Source organism: Mauremys mutica, chromosome 6 (assembly GCF_020497125.1).
Source record: "Mauremys mutica isolate MM-2020 ecotype Southern chromosome 6, ASM2049712v1, whole genome shotgun sequence".
NCBI lineage: Eukaryota > Metazoa > Chordata > Testudines > Geoemydidae > Mauremys > Mauremys mutica.
Genome location: NC_059077.1, coordinates 79,996,108 through 80,016,787, shown reverse-complemented (window position 1 = coordinate 80,016,787; position 20,680 = coordinate 79,996,108). Strand labels below are relative to the sequence as shown.

At 37.3% G+C, this 20,680-nt stretch overlaps 1 protein-coding gene across 1 annotated transcript; it reads right to left on the bottom strand.

Moving 5' to 3' along the window:
- Nucleotides 1–494: 494 nt before the first annotated feature.
- On the bottom strand, nt 495–19,458 carry DIRAS2 (DIRAS family GTPase 2). The gene is made up of 2 exons (XM_045020307.1): nt 18,905–19,458; nt 495–4,862 (listed from the first exon to the last, which is right to left on the bottom strand). Exon 2 carries the CDS (start codon nt 4,819–4,821, stop codon nt 4,222–4,224), a length of 600 nt encoding a protein of 199 aa, XP_044876242.1. The 5' UTR covers nt 4,822–4,862; nt 18,905–19,458; the 3' UTR covers nt 495–4,221.
- Nucleotides 19,459–20,680: the final 1,222 nt, after the last annotated feature.

Genomic DNA, 20,680 nt, shown 5'->3' with positions numbered 1-20,680 from the left:
AGCAATAAATCCCCTCCTACTGTACAACTCTAGTTGTCACCTACCACCTCACACTGGAATCCATATGGAGTATCATCAGACAGTTACGTCCCATAGTCAATGGGGATCACATCCTGAAAGAAATCTTTCCTGAACCCACTCTTCTGGCCTTCAAAAAACCCTGCAACCTCTCCAAACTCATTATCAGAAGCAAGCTCCCTACAGACCAGGACACACCAATTCAAAGCAGCACCAGACCCTGACAGAACCTAAGCAAAACCTGTAGACATCTCTCCACTGTTACGATGATCAACACTCTCCACAACATACCTTTCAAGATCCATGGGTCCTACACATACTTATCACAATATGTGGTGTACCTCATCCAGTGCACTAAGTGCCCCAATAACAACTATGTGGGTGAAACAAGACAATCACTATGCTGTAGAATGAACTCACTCAGAAAAATGATAAAAGACAAAAACACCATAGCAACTGTGAGTGAACACTTTTCACAAAGCGATCACTGTATATCAGACCTCTCAGTCCTCATCCTCAAAGGAAATCTGCACAACTTCAAAAGATGAGCCTGGGAGTTTAAATTTATAACTTTGCTAGATACCAAAAATCATGGACTAAGTAGAGACACTGACTTCATGACTTATTACAACAATCTATAACCTACTTAACCTTCCGCCCCCCACTCCCACAGCTTTTGTTCTTTCCCACCTAAGACTGGAGGGATGCTAAGGGGCCATTTTACCTTGAAGGGTCCCTTGAAATGTATATTTACTACTTATGCTAAATAATTTTTTCCACTTTGTTTATAGCTGAGTTATATTTCCCAGATCTGAAGAAGAGCTCTGTATAAGCTCGAAAGCTTATCGTTCTCACCCACAGAAATTTGTCCAATCAAAGGTATTACCTCACCCACCTTGTCTCTCTAATATCCTGGGACCAACAATATTACAATACTGCATTCAATATGCTCTGTTGTTTATGTACATTTTCAGAGAGCTTCTGTATATTGGTATCACATTACAAAGGAAAACAGAAAGTATAACAAAGCTGTATTTTCTCTTTATTTCCCCTATTATTATTTTTTTGGTTGTTCTATAAAGAAAAAGAACATCTGTATCAGTAATAGCAAAACAAATATTTTTGACCAACTCACAGATATGAAAATTCTAGTATTATAAACTGCAATGGCAATGCAAGGGTATAAAATATGTTATTTTAGAGTCAGTGGTCCATGAATAATATTGCTTCTATACTATACTATGCTTTAATACATGCAAGTGCATGAAATAAATCATGGCTTATTATATTGTTGGAGAGGAATCAACTGGGAATCAAAGGAAATGATCCTTAGGCCTAACAGAAACAGGTTTTACATGTTTTATTTCTACTCTCACTGCAGAACTGCTAATCTCTGTTCGCCACTGAAGTCAAGGATGGTATTTGGCCCAATAATATTGATATAGTCATACCCTTTGATGAATAACTTCATCAAAGTAAAAGCAAGTAAGTAATATTGTAATAAGGCTCTTTGTCTTTAAGGTGACTTTTTAGTTTGTTTCTATACAGTTGTCATATAAATGTAGCATGCCAGAAAAAGTTCTCAGATACAAGTCAAACACAATAGTGCCTTTGACACATATTCACAATGTCTAATAGCATCAATTGGAGTTCAGTTACCACACAGTTGAGCTCTGTCTATGGCCCATTTTTTAATTTGTTGCTGGCTGCAACAATATTTCTTAAACATAGTCATTCTTTTATTTTCCATTTTTGTTAATGAAGTCTAAAATTAGGAAGATGAGAATCTTTAACCACTTAAACGATTGGCTTACAAACATAGTAAACATCTATGTAATTTCCACTAAATATACCACTGATAAATGCATCACATCACTGTTCTTCAAATACTGTTGTTTTTTTCCAATAGCCTGTCTGAGAGAGAATCCACTCAGCAATATAAAACAATTCCAGAATCCTTTATATGTTTAGGAATTGTTTAAGACAGTCAATTGACTAGAGAAACCTGAATTTCATTTTAATGTGAATATGAAAAGGTGAAGGAAGAGTCTAAGCCTGTTTGTTATACTCACTCCAGTTCTCGTTTCTTTTCCTTATTCAGTCATATGTGATTATTTTAAGGATTAAAAAGAAAAACTGGCTCAGTAGCTCTTGGAGCTCGGAATTAGCAGCAGAGTTACAATTCTCTAGATCTATTGCAATTAAATCAGAGGGTGAAATCCCGGCCCCACTAAAGTCGGTGAGAGTTTTGCCATTGACTTCAGTGGAGTCAAGATTTTGCCTAGAGAGAATTACAACAGTTAAGTTCTCTCTTTGAGAAAAGCAGTGCTGGCAGCTAGCCTGCAACAATCCTTTTCTACCCATGCTATCCAGTAAGTGGTTGCATTTCTGTTTGGAAGTTAGGAGGTAAACAATAAATCACTTTAAGAACAACAAGGTAATTATTTCTAAAGTGAATACTGCATTTAAACTGTCTTATAAGACATTTATTATGTAACATGCATGCTAATTTTCCTAGTACCTGACTGCATTTTCCAATAATATGCTTTTGACATACACATTTGCGAAAAATACAGTGAACGCTTTTTGTTTTAAAGCAGAAAGGTGCAAACTGTAGAATATAAAATTTCATATCCTTTAAAAAAGTTAATGTGCTTTTTTCATCTTTGATGGTCTTTGTTTTTCTGTTAGTTGTAGGATATAGAGCAAATCATTCATGTTGTGTATTAAAAAAAAACTTTGGAGAGATTTCAAAATAACTCACATTAAATACACTTTTTCTCCATCTTGGACTGCAAAAAAGCAGTTTTTCTTAAATAAATAAATAAATAAGGTCTTAACCTGTTTTCTCTATTGTGAACCTAGTATTGCATTGTAACTCACTTTTTGACTGAACTGTTAATGTGCCAAATCCTGTAGTCTTTACTTAGGCAAGTCTTCTATTAATCCCACTAGAGACGGGGCCAATAAAAGTTTTCTCTAAGTAAAAACTGCCAGATATGGTTCCCTGAATAGTCTCAGTTGTTCAGACCACAAATTTAAATAATAAATATAACCCCCTTTGCCAATTTAAAGGCAATAAATCTAATTGTTTACTGTATGTTTATCATAAGATGCAGGCAAAATTCTAATTCAGATGCAGTAATTATACAGAAATTTGATTTGGCAAATCTGGCAATATGAGCACAATCATTCTCCTTTGTCTCTCACACGCCTGCCTGCAACTCCATAGACAATCTGTTCATTTACCAATCATATTGTGCTCTTATCAGCAATGTTTGAACTGAATAATTTCCACAGAGGCCTTTGTAGAGGGAGTCCAGAGCATGTCTCCCTGGGGGGAAATGTTTTTGTATCTGCACACCGTATGATATAAACTGTCATGCTCCAAAGGCAAGTATTTGCTCTTCAGAAATATCTTGGGGCCAGAGGTACAGGCTATCCCTGGAAATGATGGTTTAGCTGGGCCCAGAGAGAAAGATCTCCAGCTGACCAAGGAGATTTTCCCCCCTCCCTATCCTTCAGTTCAAACACTGCTCATCAGCATAATATTAAGGAGGGACATAATATGCTAAGAGGAGAGAATCAATATCACATTTAGTTGCATAACCCCTTTATTTCCCCCAAATGTACAATAGTTCATAAATTGGTAGCTCCAGGGTTATCTTCTTCCCCACACCCTCCAACCCTGAACAGTCAGCACCAAGACTTGTACAGAAAAATATTTGTGTTATCTCCAGTGTTCTTGAAGGCTATGATAAGTTATCCAATATGCATTTATACATTCTAGATTTCTTCATTGGCATTTCTTTCTCTTCTAAATCTGCATTATGTAGATACATCACCTTCCATTACAGTTATATGCAAACAGCATAATAAACATAAGTAATTGGCATCCAATCCTTCCATAGTGCAGTATATTGTTAATAAGGAATTAATTTGTTTTCTTCCGTTTGCTTTAAAATTAGAAATCCTTTCCTACTTTTTTCATTCTTGGTTTTACTTTCTAACTATGATTTGAGTTGTTGGGAGGTTTTTTTCATAGGAAATAACAAACTCCTCTTTTAAAAAAATCTATTGTAATTCTTTCATAACAGCTACTAATAAATAGGGTTTCACATGGTTCCTCATTGTCTATAGGTTTCACATTGGGTTCTATCAGAAAGAATGAGACTACATGGTTGCTTCATAACAGTGCAATTTTCACATGACCACACATTTGCCTTTCAGCTTCTCTTTCCTTTTCTGCTGTTTGCTTTTTTTACCATCAATTTGTAAACTCACAGTCCTGCGTTTCTCTAGGTTTAGCAGCTCTTGGAACAGCTCTTTCACATTGTGGTTCAACTTGGCAGAAGTCTCCATAAAGGCACACTTCCACTTCTTGGCCATGGCTTCTCCGTCACTGCTCTCCACCTCTCGGTTTTGGTTTTCATCACTTTTATTCCCCACTAGCATAATTGGAATGCTTTCCACATCCCCTTTAATCTGACAGATTTGTTCATAGATGGGTTTGAGTTCCTCCAAGGACTGTCGGCTGGTGATTGAAAAAACCAAAATGAAAGCATGTCCTTTGGAAATAGACAGACGCTGCATGGCTGGAAACTGATGGCTCCCTGTAGTGTCGGTAATCTGCAAAGTGCATATGCTCTTATCACAGCTGATCACCTGCCTGTAGGTGTCTTCAATGGTAGGAATGTAGCTCTCTTTGAAAGTGCCTTTCACGAACCTCAAGACCAAGGAACTTTTGCCAACTCCTCCAGCTCCAAACACCACCACCCTGTAATCATTGCTTTGCTCAGGCATGCTTTTCACTGTATGTGATGCTCAGCTAGGGGGAAAAAAACCTAGGAAGGAAAATGTAAGAAAATATTAATACAGCTTTTCATGGGGAAGATGCTTTATAACTTCTATGGTAAGAGACATGAGAAAATGACTGAAGTAATGGCATATTAATAATACATAATGACTCAAAAGGACTGATCATGGGTTATAGAGCAATTCATCTCAACACAGTTTCTAGATTCCAACCCAGTGCAGATTGATAATGGATGAAAATTACTGCTATTTTGTGCTTAACTGGTGGCCTTTGTAAATTGAATGCATAACTTTAAGTCCAGTTACTAGTGGGAAAATGTACATAGCCCAAAAAATACCCATCCATTTGACATCCTTGTTGACAGTCTGTCTACCAAGAGACTGAATTGGCTATGGAGATGGAGCTACACTCTCACCCATAGAAGACGTACTTCAGGTCACTGTTGAAACATATTGATGGGGAGACCAGTGTGTGTGAACTTATCCTTCTGCCCATGCTATACCTCTTCTGTGGATAGAGAATTTGTTTCCAGTGTTGTACAATTCATACCTTTCAGAAGCAAAACTTAAAACTAATGGATAAGTGCTAATATTTCATTGGTAGCACTAAGTGTTTCATAGTCTGTCTTTGGGGGTTTTCACCACTTTGGTTTTACCTCCAAAATATTGTTTTATTTCCTAAATGAGCATGCTCATTTATAATTCAAGAGGGAAACTCTAGTTTTTTATTCTGATTTTATTTATTGCACATTGTAATTTTTGCATGCTAATATTTGTCTACATTTACCAGAAAAGAGATTTCTGTGTCTTCATAGAACTTGGAAAAGAATCATATTGTCAAATCTATCAAAGGGATGATAATGCACGGTATACTTGGTAGTAATTTCTCTGTCAACCTTGAAGTTCAGCAGGTTCAGCAAGATTACCTGTCATCAAAAATCTCTCCCTAAGCAATTAACTATGAATCTGGTCATAATAATAATAATGTATTCCATGTGTAAAGAGGTACCCAAGGATCTGTTAACTAAGCTAGTTCCAGAATTAGAGACAGTTTGGCTTTAATCATGGGTTTATCTAAGGGCTAAATCTTGCTGACTTTGGAACTGACACAGTACCCATTTATAAAAAATGGAAAAATTCCCATTCACTTCAGTGGGTGTTTGTCAGGCCATGAATGATACAAAACATCTCTGCATTTCAGTGAGGCTTATGCAGGCATAAGGGCTGACAATTTGGACCTTAAAAGAGGAAGCAGAGAATAAAGGAAAGCTAGTTCATAGTTTAATTGAGTTTAAGGCCAGAAAGGGACCCTTAGATCATGTAGTCTGACATCCTGTGTATTACAGGCCATTAAATTTCACCCACTACACTTCTGTGTAGAGCCCAATAACTTGTTTGACTAAAGCATATAATCCAGAAAGGCATGTCTCTAAGACATCAAGTGATGGAGAATTTGCTCCTTATTTCCAATTTGAATATCTGGCTTCAGTTTCCATCATTGGTTTTTGTTATCCCTTTGATCAAAAAATTGAAGAGCTCTTTTGGTACTTGGTATTTTCTCCCATGAAAGTACTTACACACTGTAGACAAGTCACCTCTCAGTCTTCTCTCTGATAAACTAAACAGATGGAGCGCCTTAAGCCTCTCACTGTCAGGTACTTTTTCCAGCTCTCAAATTATGTTTGAGAGTTTTTTCCACCCTCTCCAATTTTTCAACATCATTTTAAAAATATATGCTGTTCTGGTATCCCGTATTCTAGTATTGGTCTCACCAACTTCACACACACAGGTAAAATCGCCTCCCTATTCCTACTCACTACTCCCCTGTTTATACATCAAAAGATTGCATTAGCCCTGTTTGCCACAGCATTGCATTGGGAGCTCATGTTGAATTGCTTGCCCACTATGATCCATAACTCCTTTTCAGAGTCACAGCCTTCCCAGATACAGTCCCCCATTTTGTAGGTCTGGCCTGCATTTGTTGTTCCTAGATCACTGAGCCTATTATGGTCCCTCTGGAACACTAAAACCTCCACCCCCATTTGATGATGATTCTCTATTGGCAACTATTTTTTTTTATATCTGTCAGCAATCCAGATCATAATCCATTTAACATGTGCTTTATTGATATTTTATTGTTCAATTTTTTAAATCAGAATGTTCTGTGGTCCTAAGTCAAATGTATTAAGAAAGTCTGTTTATTACATCTACACAGTTACCTTTATTAATCAAATTTGTAATCTCAAAGAATGAAAACACATTTGTTTGAAAAGACCCATTTCTATAAAACCAGGTTGACTTGTATTAATTATATTCCTCTCCTTTAATTCTTTATTAGTCAAAATCCCGCATCAGCTTTTCCACTGATGTTAGACTAGCAAGACTTTAGGTATTCAAGCCATCTTGTTTTCCCTTTTTTAATAGTGGCAAAATGATAGCACTCTTCCAGTCCTCTGGTATTTCCCCATGTATTTTATTAAAAATTAACATCCGTGGGCCAGAGACCTCCTTAGCCAGTTCTTTTAGGACTCTGGGGTACAAATTATCTGGGTCTGCTGATTTTTAAAATGTTTACCCCTAGTAGATGATGTCATTTAACATCCTCCTTGATTACTAATGGACTGGAAAGTACAAATGTGATCCAAGCACATTATCCTCCTCCTGCTTTCCAAATACAGAACAGAAATATTTATTGAACACTTCTTCTGTCTCTGGTCATTATTAACAGTTATACAATCTCCATTTAGTAGTGGACCTATACTATTTCTAAGATTTCTTGTGTTCCTAATATACTTTAAAAATCTCCTTATGTTCTTACTCCTTTTGGCCATTGATTTTTCCCTGATAAAAAAAAATTGGCTTTGTTTAGTCTGGAAAAGAGAAGACTGAGAAGGGACATGATAACAGTTTTCAAATACATAAAAGGTTGTTACAAGGAGGATGGAGAAAAATTATTATTCTTAACTGCTGAGGATAGGACAAGAAGCAATGAGCTTCAATTGCAGCAAGGGAGGTTTAGGTTGGACATTAGGAAAATCTTCCTAACTGTCGGGGTGCTTAAGCACTGGAATAAGTTGCCAAGGAGATTGTGGAATCTTCAGCATTGGAGATTTTTAAGAGCAGGTCAGACAAACACCTGTCAGGAATGGTCTAGATAATACTTAGTCCTGCCTTGAGTGCAGGAGACTGGACTAGATGAGCTCTCAAAGTCCCTTCCAGTCCCATGATTCTATGTCTTCATCCTATTTTATCAATTATCTATACTTCATAACTTCTCATTTACATTTATTGCTATTCATTTCCCTTTTTTCTATGTGTTATATATTGCTTTTTGATTTCTAATTACTGTCTTCACATTTCCACTGAACCAGGGTGGGCTTTCAGTCAATGTTGTCTTCTTTCTTGATTGTGGAATTGTGGATTTGGGGCCAGCTAGAACTTCTGTTTTCAATTTTCATTAATACTTTCCTCCTAGTCAGTTTTTCTCATATTTTTCCTCAGCTTTGGGAAATTAGCCCTTTTGGAGCTATCTGTGTGTGTATACAATATATATAAAATGTGTGTGTTACTGGTTGGAAGTGTCCTCTGTTTGCCCATATTGAATGTAATCAAGTGATGATCACTGGGTCCTAGGCAACCATAAACTTCCAGTACAGTGATTAATTCACTTCCATCTGTCATAATGAGTTTAGCCCTATTCATCAGTTTCCAAATAGAAGTTTAGAGATGGAATTATATAAAATGTGTGCTTAGTGAATAACTTTGCTTTCATAGTCTTTCTGATCTAGATGGAGACTAGAGAAGACAGAGAAATTTTGCTTCAGTTGTAGGACAGCCACAGAGTGGTTGCATGTTTGAGGAATAGGCAGTCCAGAAAGTACAAGATGATTTCAAGGACTGTTCTTGACCATGAAATAAAATGTAAATAACACATTAGTCAGACATGCAGATACACTTGCTGAGACACAAATGCAGGTAGCCGAGAGAGAGCAAAGACCATTCTGGGTATACACCTGTCATATTGAGTTGCATGCCTAAAACAAGCACATATGTCACTAATCGGGCAAGCACTTCTGCTTGCCAGCACCTTAATATTTTCAGAAGGTGGCACTTCAGTGGATGTAAATAAGTAACCAGATTCTGCAAGCACTCTGCAAATGGAATTCTTATTGGCTTCTCCAGTTCTGTAGTGTGCACTCACATGAGTCATCCCATAGTCAATGAAGGCAATGGTACTATTGACTCCCTTTTAGTGCCTAAGAATCTAAACAAAACTAAACACCTACCTTGGAGCACAAACATATGGGTGGATCTGAAGAGTGTGGCCTTTATCGTGCTAGTGAAAATAGATCTACATATTTGTGCACGTAATTGTATGCTTAATTGTGCCTAACTGTACATTTATTATTTTAATGTAGCCATATCTGGATAGTGTCTTTTTGCTGCATTAAAATCCCTTAGAAAAAAGTCTAGCTGACGGGTTAAGACAGAAAGGTAAGGAAAAGATACAGCAAATGGCCAAAATGATCTTAAAGTGGACCTCACTTGTGAGCAGTCATAAGCAGAGGTTTTCATGACCATTTGGTTGTTAAATAGGCAAAATTTCACCATATTTATCAGTGAACAAAAATTTCCATGACAAAAATGATATTTTTCTGCTCCTGTTTTCATGGCAAAAAAGTGAATTTTTAAAAAATGTGGCCCCAGGTGGAAACATAACACTCTTAAAGGGAAAATGTAACAGCTAAAATAGTTGTTTTTTTTCTTGTAACCCAAAGATTCTGTGCCTGTCAAAAGCATCTTTAATTCTAGTGGTGGATAAAAAAGTGTTTTGTAAATATATGGAGCCTAATCCTCAGTGGGTTTAAATCGTCATAGCGCCATTGAAGTCAAACCACCACTCCACTGCCAGTTCATACCAGCTGAGGGTCTGGTAGAGGGATTGATCATGACATTTTTATCAGCAGAAAGAATATCTTCGCAGTGCTCATGGCAATGTAGTTGTATGTTAGAGCAGAAACTCAGCCAGGAGAAAATATTAACTCAAAGTAACTTTTGTCTTTCTTCAGAGCATTTAAGTACAATACAAAGCTACTAACGAAGCCACATCAGGTTGAAACATGGTGTGTAGAGTGCATGACCTAATGAAAGTAATTAAAATTCTCTCATGCATTCAGTTTGCCTGAAAAAACAGAAAACAAAATTGTTGTCTGAGTATTTTGTTATATTCAGCTCCTGCTTTGATTAGCTACTATGGCAAATTGCCTTGTTTTTATAATTGTTTTTTGTTAATCCATATATTGATTTAAAGTTTTTCTCCATTATGGCAACTCCATGCTCTCCAGGAGGCTATTGGACAATGGATGTTAAGGTCTTTAAAAAAGGCTCTTTTATTTATTATTAATATACCTTTGCAAAGTGTAGGTTTCGTATGTATTTCAACTGTTTTGGAGCTAACCTTCTCTATAGTAAAGGAGGGGAATCTCTTGGTGTCTGACATTAAGTGTAACAAAATCCTTCATGTGGTGAGGTGAAGAGGAACTTCAAACCTATCGTATGATTGTGCTTTTGTCAGATCATTTAAGTGGTGCAAAAAAATCATTAAGCCAATTGACCTGTGATTTATCTGGGTTTTCTTAATGCCTGCTATGCAATATAGAATTTAGAATGAAATATATTCCAGGAACCTCTTAACAGTATTGCTGTGCATTCTCTTTGCCTGCAGCTATTCTACCTTATGCTGTCAGATGTCACAAGCTAGTAAGCAAGATCAGCAAGAGGACTGAAAACCTCTAGATGCAGCAGGAAAGGGAGACGGCGACTTGTTAGGTGTCCTTTGAGCCAGACAGCGTGGTGAGAGGGGCATAATTTTTGGAGACGTCATCTTCCAGATCAGATGTAAAACAAAAACCTGGTCATTAAAGATTCCCTGGTACTTTTCATAAGTACAGTTGTCAACCCCTATGTTCTCACCAATTCCAGCTTGAGTAATTACATTCTTTTGAGATATATTAATGCATGATTGGGATAAGCACCGCAGCAGTGCTGACGTTTGGGTGGAAGGAGCATGTGGTTAGGCACCCTGGGCATGGGAAGATTAGTATCTTTAAAAAATGCATTAGGCTTTAGAGTTTTGCCATTGGTCAATATTTGTTAATTTGTCTTTTAAAAAGTGATAGGAGACCTCCCAAGCGCATTTGTTTATGCAGGCACTCCTATGTATTTTTCAATGGGCTATGGAAAATACATAGGAGTGTTAGTGTTCAGCTAAATTAAAGCTAGAGAATTGTACATTATTATCTTTAAGAATAATGGGCATGTTGTTTGATCAACTAATACCAAATCTTCTTTGTGTGTCCCAGAATTTAATAGCCTTTGTTATTCTTGTTGGTGTATCATGGAGAGGGGGTAATGGTAAACTGGTTGGTGCCCACAAAGTATTGAGGTTCTATAAATAAAGAGAGAGTCTGTTCAAGTGATTTAGGCCCCAGGTCAGCAAAGCATTTAAGCAATTGCAAAAGTGCTTTGCCACATAGATGTGGAGGTAAGTATGTGCTTACAAGTACTTTGTGAAATCAGAGCTATCACTTAGTCTGACGGAACATTGTTCCTGAATACTGGGTATAGGGCATGCATGTAACAAAAAAGCTGTTGAGAGTGAAAAAAATATAATTAAAAAGGAAATCAGTGATTTTTGTCTAGGTCATTGGGTGCAGCAATTAGAAATTATGTGGTTATTTCTGAATATGCTGGGTCATGTTGACCGAATGGTGTTCTATTATTGGACACTGGAAAGACCATCATTAATTTGGGTTTAGAATTGCTTTGAAGTAGTCACTGGAAAAAATACCAAGTGTGTGGGATGAGGAAGGGAGTTACTAATTGGATCACTGATTGGGTGGAGGTTTGTAGACCTTTTGTTCAGGGACCATGAGCAAAAGCAGGATTAGGGTTGGTCAGGGTTCATGATGAAAGGTAGTCACAATCAAACTGTAGTAAATGGGAGAGGCAATACTGACTAACTGGTTTGCTTGTGAATCCAGTCAGGAGGTAGTAGAATAATCTGGTTTCACAGTGCACAGCACTAGTTTCTATACAGGGAAATCAAAATGATAAGGCTCTGGGCCCAAACATTCCATTTTCTGTCTGGGATGCTCTGTTCAATAATTTTTGCTTAGTTTTTGAGAATAAGTGATGTCTTCTACTCCACATATTTTATAAGATGCACAAACTCAAACTACTCAGAAGGCTTACCTATGTTCTGAACTGCACACAATGCAAATTGAAAGGAAGGGGGTACAAAAGTTGCTTAAAGCTCACTTGTGAACTTCACTGATTTATGCGGCATTGGTCCCCCTGTATTAAATTAGAGCAGCCAAAGGGTTGATAACAGCCCTATGGGGTCACAACCACAGGTAGGAATATGTGTATTTTGCAGGAGAATGGACTAGATGAGCATAATCGCTTTAAATAAAACCTATGAATTGGAGTGGCCACACACACTCTTGTTCAGTTACCACCCATCTTCCTTGCTCTGATACCAGCAAGAAAGGGGAGAGCATAAAGCCACCAGCGCATCTCTCTTGAACTGGGATGATCTTTTCAGGCTGGATACATTGGCTTTATAGCAGATTTCATCCACACTGCAAAATACAGTGGTTATACTGTAATGAAGAATCTGTACCAAAATTTGCAAATAAAACAGTGACTTTAATATTGAAAGTATTTTTTTAGGAACAGGAGTCCTACACTGCTGTCTCAAAGACAAATGAGCATTTAAAGGAGGCAGATCCCAGCAGCTATATCATTCATTGATTACAGAAGCTATGCTCTGATTTTGCAAAGTAACTGGCATGTTTTCAATGAGCAGTCATTAATTTCTATGTTTTTTCAAGGATAAAATATCCACAGAACAACCAGTTCTAACTCATGACATTTCTCCTGAGGTTAGTTTAGTTGTGTAGAAAAAAAGTTTGCACCTGTATGATTAAAAAAAGGTTTAAATAATATTCCAAATTAGTGTCTTTAAAATTGTTTGAACACCTATGAAATATTGTACGGAAGACATTTTCTGGGTGTGGTCCCTCAGTAAAATGAAAAAGTACTCTAAATTGATATTGTTGTAATAATAAAATCTTGACTGGTTATTAACCCAGGACAATGTCATTTGTGGTTATTGCTGTTACTTGTATTACCATAGTACCTATGCGCCGCAGTCATGGACCAGGACCTCACTGTGCTAGGAGCTGTAAACCCACAGAACGAAGACAGTCCCTTTCCCTAAGAGCTTACAATCTAAGTGTAAGACAAGAGACAACAGATGGAGAGAGATGGAAACAAAGATGATATTGGTCAGCATGATAGGCTGTGGTCTCAGCATACCAGCAGCCTATTTGTTGGCAATTTTTATAGGCATTAAGGCAGAGGAGAGTTTTAAGGAGGGTTTTGAGGGAGGATAATGAGGTAGATTTATGGATGTTTATGGGGAGCACCTCCTAAGCATGAGGGGTAGCGTGAGAGAAAATATGAAGGTGATTGTTTGAAAGTGGGCAATAAAGGCTGGCCTTGTGGGCTGACCAGAGGTAGGAGTCAACATCTTGATGGTGAATCAGAGATGATAGGGGTGAGGCCATGCAGGGTCTTGAAAGTGAAGACAAGCAGCTTTTGGTTGATGTGATAGAGAAAAGGGAGCCAATGGAAGGATTCAAAGAGGGGTGACATGGTCAAAGCAACAGGGTAGGAAAATGATTTTTGCTCCAACATTTTGGATGAATGGGAGTGGAGCAAGATAATGTTTGTCAAGGCCAGAGAGAAACATGTATCAGTAATTGAGACTCAAGATGATTATAGCCTGGACAAGAGTTTTAGCTGTGTGGATGGATAGTAAAGGCCATATCTTAGAGATCTTATGCTGAAAGAATTGGCAAGATTTAGACACAGTCTGGATGTAAAGAGCAAGAGAGAGGTCCAAGTCAAAGATGATACCCATGTTATGAGCATGAAACTTAAAGATAAGGACATGTTTAAGTGCTTTGTTAGATTGTGACCAGAGTGCACTGTGCATTGGAGGACTGAGCACTAGAGAAATGTATATGTAAATATGAATGAATTTCATAAAATGACAAAACCAAAAGGCAAACTAATATTATCCAGAATAATGAGTACCAGTCAAATATCTGTTTAACAAACCCGATGTTCATTTTTAGTTTCTGAAGCTGGTAAATTAAAAAAAAAAATCTTTAATAGTTTTGGCTCTGAATTAGCAAGGTAGTTAAACTCAGGCTTCACTTTAACCACATGAGAAGTCCTATTGATGTAGTGGAATTACTCCTATTCTTAAAGTCTCACACACATTTCAGTACCATGCTGAATCAGCACTTTAGTTCATTAAACACTTAGGGCCGAATCCTGCTTGCCTCTCTCTCAGGAGTAGTTCCAATTAAACTGAAGTGGAGGTAAGTGAACAGCATTTGGCCCTTACAAAATCCAATACAATGCTGTTAAATGTATTTATTATACGCCAGTCTGTCAAATCCTACAGTCCTTATTCAGTCAGAGTAAGGACTGCAAGATTAGATCCTGCAAACACTTATGAACATGTATAACTTTATGCATCTAGACAAATTGACTAGAGTGGGATAAACACCAAATATTGTGAAACTCATGATAAAATCTCAAGAATTGGCAACTATTTACTGTTTATATATATATATACATACTTCAGACTACTTTCTTTTCCTTAGAGGGAATAACAGAAAAACTACAAAAGTTTTGTTTATTCTAACCACACAGTCCTTTAGTCCTGAATAGCTTAATTTTACTGTTACGACAAAAAGCTATTGGTCCAAATCTTCAATGGAAGCAGAATAGTTAGAGATTGAGCCAAATCCTGTAGCCCTTTCTTATGAAAAACTATAACACATTTTATCTTCTATTGCTAGGAAGATAGTGATGACTATCATGAACACTGGGCCAGATTCTGATACCTTTACTCATGTTGAATAGAACCTTACTCCAGAATAGTCCCATTAAAGTCAATTATACTATCTGTGTAATAAAGTATTGGAATCTGGCCTATTGTCTTAATATCTGAATTTCACAAGATAAAACCCCTTTGCCAAACAATCAATGCAGTGATTTAAACTATATTTTGAAGCTGTTTGTAAAACAAGGATTTAATATAAGATCTGGGTATAGTTTGTAGACTGTTGTATAGCAATAATGGGTTTCTGAAGGGGTTTCTAATTGTTCATACATATCTATTCTCTGCCAGACTGCAGGAGTGAACAGGCAAAGTTGAATTTGTTTTATAAGTTTATATTTTTCTTTACTTTAAAGTAAACACTTTCAACCTTTATTTTCAAAACCCACAACTCTTCCTTTTGGCATCTCTTGAATTTCAGAAGACTGAAGACTATTTGTTTACTAAAAATAAAAGAATAATAAAACCCTGTTTGTTAGTTTAAACTTTGAGTAGTTTCTCTGTGTTTCAGGTAAATACTGTATATGTATGTTTCATTATATTTTTTCTCATTTCAGCCAATGTTACCAAGAAAGAAGACACATGAATTAAGAGCAAAACAGTATCATTAAGACTAAATGATAAGTAAATGTAAATAAGTAAATTACATACAATCAAACATACTTATATATAAAAAAATATTTTCCCAGTCATTCTCTGTTGAAGTTTTCAGTGTTTGGTTGAAGGAATTTGGCAGATTTTAAGGAGACCTTCTTTCTCCATCGGGACTTATTTTTAATATAGCAATATTTCAGGTATCAGCTGTAGCTGATATTTGATTGTTGAAATTACTGATTTTTTCAAATAAGATAAAACCTAAGTTAGACTTGCTTGGAGAAGAAAAAGATACAACTACATTATTTTATTTTATTTTTATCTCAACTGTGCATGACATTGATTTTTAAGTCACAGTTACTGAACATTAAATGGAAGCACCTTGTACAACCCAGAAATGGATCTGCCTTTTGCATGCTGTTGCCTTGCTGCACATCCATCTTAAAGCAGGAATACAAAAGGATGCAAGCATTTCAGTGTCACCGATCCAGTCTCAACCAGAAACTATCCCATTAGCTGCAATCACTATTAAGTAGGCAGCATTTCACTGCTTCAGGATTTGGCAGCACTCCCACCCTTTAGGAAATCTGGGAGATTGATCTCTGTTATATCAGTTTTCCTCTGGTGTTAAATTCATTTGCTCCAGAGGAGCTGCTGATGACTTTCATTGTGTGAGAGGAAAATTAGAGTCTTCATATCACTAGTATAAGTCTCTTCTTCCTCATTTTAAGGTGCTGATGAACTTTGCTCTTCTCTTTTTCTTTACATCCTATTCAAGCGTTGTACAAGATCTGGGAAAGGGATTATTGTTTGGATTTTTTTTAATAATCTCAAACAGAAAATAGGTCAAGGTTCAATTTAGATTTAAAGGCATGTTCTCACCTGGAAGTTCTTATCTGCTGTCTTTCCAGTAATTAGAGTAAGATAATATAATTGGTCCCTAGTTCCCTGTGAAACTTTGATATAACCCCAGAAAACAGCTGTTTGCTGATCCCATTTTTTTTCTTGCTATACTGAAACTGAAGATAACCAAATAGACTGAATTTGTTTTTTAAACGGTGACATTTTGCTGTGGACAAGGTGCCTTTTACTAGAATGTGTGTTTAAAAAGAAAGAGAGAGAAGGGGGAAAAGTCCATATTTCTAACATCATGTAACAGCCTTCAGAAATGCACAGTGGTTGTTTTTCCTCATGGATCTAGTCTGTAACATTGATGCTTGCTTGATTAAAGCACCATGAAAAATATTAAAAGAAAAAAATCTGGAGAACCGAATAGCATGTCAATATACGGTAAAGGCAGTAAACTATTGGACCAAATCTTCTGATGTGAGTGCAGTTCCGACTAAAGTGTGTAAATGCTGTGATGCACATATGCAAATTGGGGGTGAAGTGCACAAATGTGTACATTGATTTTAGATGTTTTGCCCCTACTGCAAAAACATTCATAGAGATGCACAGCAAAATACAAACAAATACAGAATAATAAAATTATGCCCCTTTTGAATTATAAACACACACAACACACACAATGAAGGGTCGTGTTAAAAATAAACTGATAGGGAGCAAATAAATAGAGAGCCTCAAATGGTCATTGTAAAATCACATTTGAAGAAGAAATAGTGAGGTGCTTTTTAAAAGGGTGCTGGCAGGAAAACAAAAGAGATTCAGTGGGGAATGCATTCCACATCATACCACAACAAAATTGTGATCATCTGCTAGCTTTGGACACAATGGTGGGACCTTCAAATGGTCAGATGTGTCTGAGCACAAATATTTCTCACACAAAGCTCAATGAGCAGACAGGTCTTGAATGTATAGCCAGAGCCAACAGCAACAAAAGCTTTAAAAACAAGCAGTACCAATTCATATTTGAATCCACTACTTTAAAGAATAGAAATGAAAAGAATACAGGTGAGATGTAATATAATCATGATAGCTCAAACCGGTGAGCAGTCATGCTACTGAACAAATTCCAAATGCTGGTGCATCTTTGAGAGGTCTTTCTTTGAAGAGATTATTACAGTGGCTGAGCCTCAGGGTCACAAAGGCATGCATTTCTGCTATTAGACCATCTTGGAATAAACAAAAGTGCAGCACAACTGGGGGAAAATCACTTCGGTTCTTGGCTTTCAATGCAGAGGACATGATACCAAGGTTCTTAATCTTTGTGGCCACACGCCTACACAAATAGGGACACAAAGAAGAGACCTCCTGCTATCAACAACATCTACTGAACAGTCAGACTTCTGTCTTCCTAGGGTTGAGGACGAAAATAGCTGGACGTATCATTCAAATGTTTTCCCAGACTTTAGGATTCTATAGGGCAATAGATTTACAGCTGAACCACTGAAATTCTGTGGTTAGAAATGACCACATGCAATGGGAGATAGGATGGAATTTTGTGGTATCACTCATTTAACAATCCTTAGCAATGACACACCTGTCAGTCCCCAAGGACTGACTAATAAAATGCAGTAAATGTAACTGGAACCCTGGGTGGCAGTTCCCTACACCCCAGGAAAAGCAGTCAATCAGTGAAGAAACACCAAAATGGCCAGTTGACCCAAATCTACAAACTGTAGGATCTGTAAATACTTTTGATTCAGTGCAATCTGTAAACCCTGGCAAAGGTAGCCATAAAGATCAACCATAAAAGTTTCATTTATAGTGATGTGTGTGTGTGTGTGTGTGTGTAGTGTGCATACATGGACTATATATATAGTTTTTGTATATACATATAGGCAAATAAATATTTAGTGCATATAATTTGTGTGTGTGTGTGTCTGTGTCTGTTTAAAAAAATACTTTTAAGGATATTATTTAAATCTTGTTGCTCTATCCTTTACTTTCACACCATTGTGATTGTGTACTTCAGCATATACAACAGCCCACATTTTACAGAGAAAACAGCAATAAGAGTAAAGTGAGCTGTTGAGTAAAAATAAAAAGAGTCAGCCTGCGAGAGGAATACTCAAGAGTTGTCTAAAATTTAGTTCTATTGCTTTAAAAAAAGAGAAAATCTTTTTTATTATTTGATTCACACTCAACAACTCCCCCTCCCCGTTTCCATCATATATGGTTAAATGTCTTCATCAACATCTTTTTAACCAATGGGTTGAATAAGTGTAAATGAGGGCAGAATTTAGCCCATCATATCTGAATGAAAATTTTTTTCAAATGTTGTTACAAAGCTGTTACTGATATCCCAGTACACTAAGAAATATTTTTTCACGGATGGCCAGTACTCTTGTCACCAGCTCTTGTCTTTTTTCCCCAACCATTACTTATAACATAACATGTCATCTGCATGAGACATGCAGTTAGGACAAAATCTTGCAATCTTCACTCACGAAAAATTCCCATTGACTTCAGTGGGACTTTTGCCTGAGGAAGGACTGCTGGATTTGGCTAAGAAAAAAAAAATTCACCTACTGTTAATACATAGCTAATGTTTCTTATACAATGCTGAGTAGAAAAATGATTTAAGAAGGTTACCTGAGAAGGAACACAACTCCGTCAAACGCTCTTCAGTTTTTGCCTGTCATAGTACCAGTACTACTGCCTTTCTGTTGTGGGTTTTCTCCGAGAGAAAGCTGTCTGTTTTTAAATGAAGGAGCTGTAACTCAGCCGGCTGCTTCTCTCTTGTGTCTTGTTGGTTGTTGCTGTCTGATCCTTGTTCTGCTGCCTGTGCTCTTGCTGTTCTGGTCCTACTAGTCTCTCTCTCTCTCTCTCTCTCTCTCTCTCTGGGTGCCTGGGCCGTGGTTAATGCTTTTGTTGGCTTGGTTGCAATCTCCCTCCAGACACACACACACACACTCTCTCTGCTCTCAGAGATGAACTGACTTCAGCTTCAGCTGCTGCTGGTACCTAAATGGCGACTGCAAAGCTCATCTAAGCTTTTAAGTGCCACCTACTGAGTAACTGTGGAACATATATATGTTTTTAAAGGCTGGAATTTTCTGGTCACTTTACCAACTGCAATGTTATTTGTACAATTAGTCTTGCAATTTCATTATTTTAGTTCCGCCAAACATTTAGTATTCTGTAATTTTAAAACTGTATGTATTCATCTGTGCATATACACCTCCCTGTCTCTAAGTAGCTAAATATGGAGCAAGCACTTTCCTTTATAAAGCTCGCCAAGCTATGCTTGGACTTGTCCTCAGCTGGTGTAAATCAGTGTAGCACTATTCAGGTCACCTGGGCTGTGCTGATCTACATCAGGTGAGGAACTGGCCACTTATGGCAAAACTTTATTGGAAAAATGCAATAAAATAATTTATTGTAAATGAAACAAAAATCACTTTTTGGTCTAATGATCTAACTCAGCCTTGCAAAATTCCACTCACCTGAAGCAAGTGAGGTTTTTTGCTTGTTTGTTTTTGTGATTTTTGAGGGACGAGTTAAATAGTTTCATTTTTCTTTATGAATAGTCACCATATTAAAATGAATGAATAGATTTTAGGCCTGCACTGGTAAATCTTCATGATTAGTTGTGAAAATCTGATCTAAAGGTTATCACTCTCTTTCACTTCTATACTAATAAAATGCCCATTTTAGTATTCAGAAGAGTTTTTTTGTTCAGGGCCAAATCCCAGGACCCATTGCAAAAGCCACCAAAAAATGCAGGCTGTCTGTGCAGTTTGGGAGGTAGGAATCTCTCCATAACCCAGCGGCAGGGCTTGGAGCACCAGTATATTCTACCCCCGACCCTTCATTCAGAGCTTGTGATATGTAGGTGTGTGAAGTCTTGAAAGAACTGGCCTTGTGCCCATCCCTCCAATGAATGATGCCTGTGAATGTGCCGCTGTGGAGCACTGGTTCTGCAGGGTGCAGGTGGTGCTAAGTACACTGGAGCAGCCTTTCTATGCTATGTCCGCTCCTCACAATGGGTCTGCAGGTGTTTAGTTTTCAGGCCTTGCATGCCTGCTGAAGGGGGCAAGAGGTAAACACACTGTGGCTGCACTGGCTGGTCTGATGTTTGGAATTCAATGACACGTTTATTTCATGAGGTTTTGTTTTGCTTATTTTCAGCATGACTCCATGATTAATCTTAATGGGCACCAGCTGAACACAGATATGAAAGGTTTTTCCAGTAGATGTGTGTGTCACAGTAGAAATTTAACGAGATTATGACCATTTTAATGTGCCTAGAGGAAGCAATCTGCACAGGATATAGGGTTGGTACAGATAACTTCCTACCTCCTTCCCCCACCTGCTTCCTGACAAGAGATTGTGACTCTGAGCCCCAGTGGTATTAGAGTAACCATC

Bases quoted from the DNA above. Each gene is read 5' to 3' on its own strand.
- DIRAS2 (XM_045020307.1), bottom strand. From the start codon at position 4,821: ATGCCTGAGCAAAGCAATGATTACAGGGTGGTGGTGTTTGGAGCTGGA.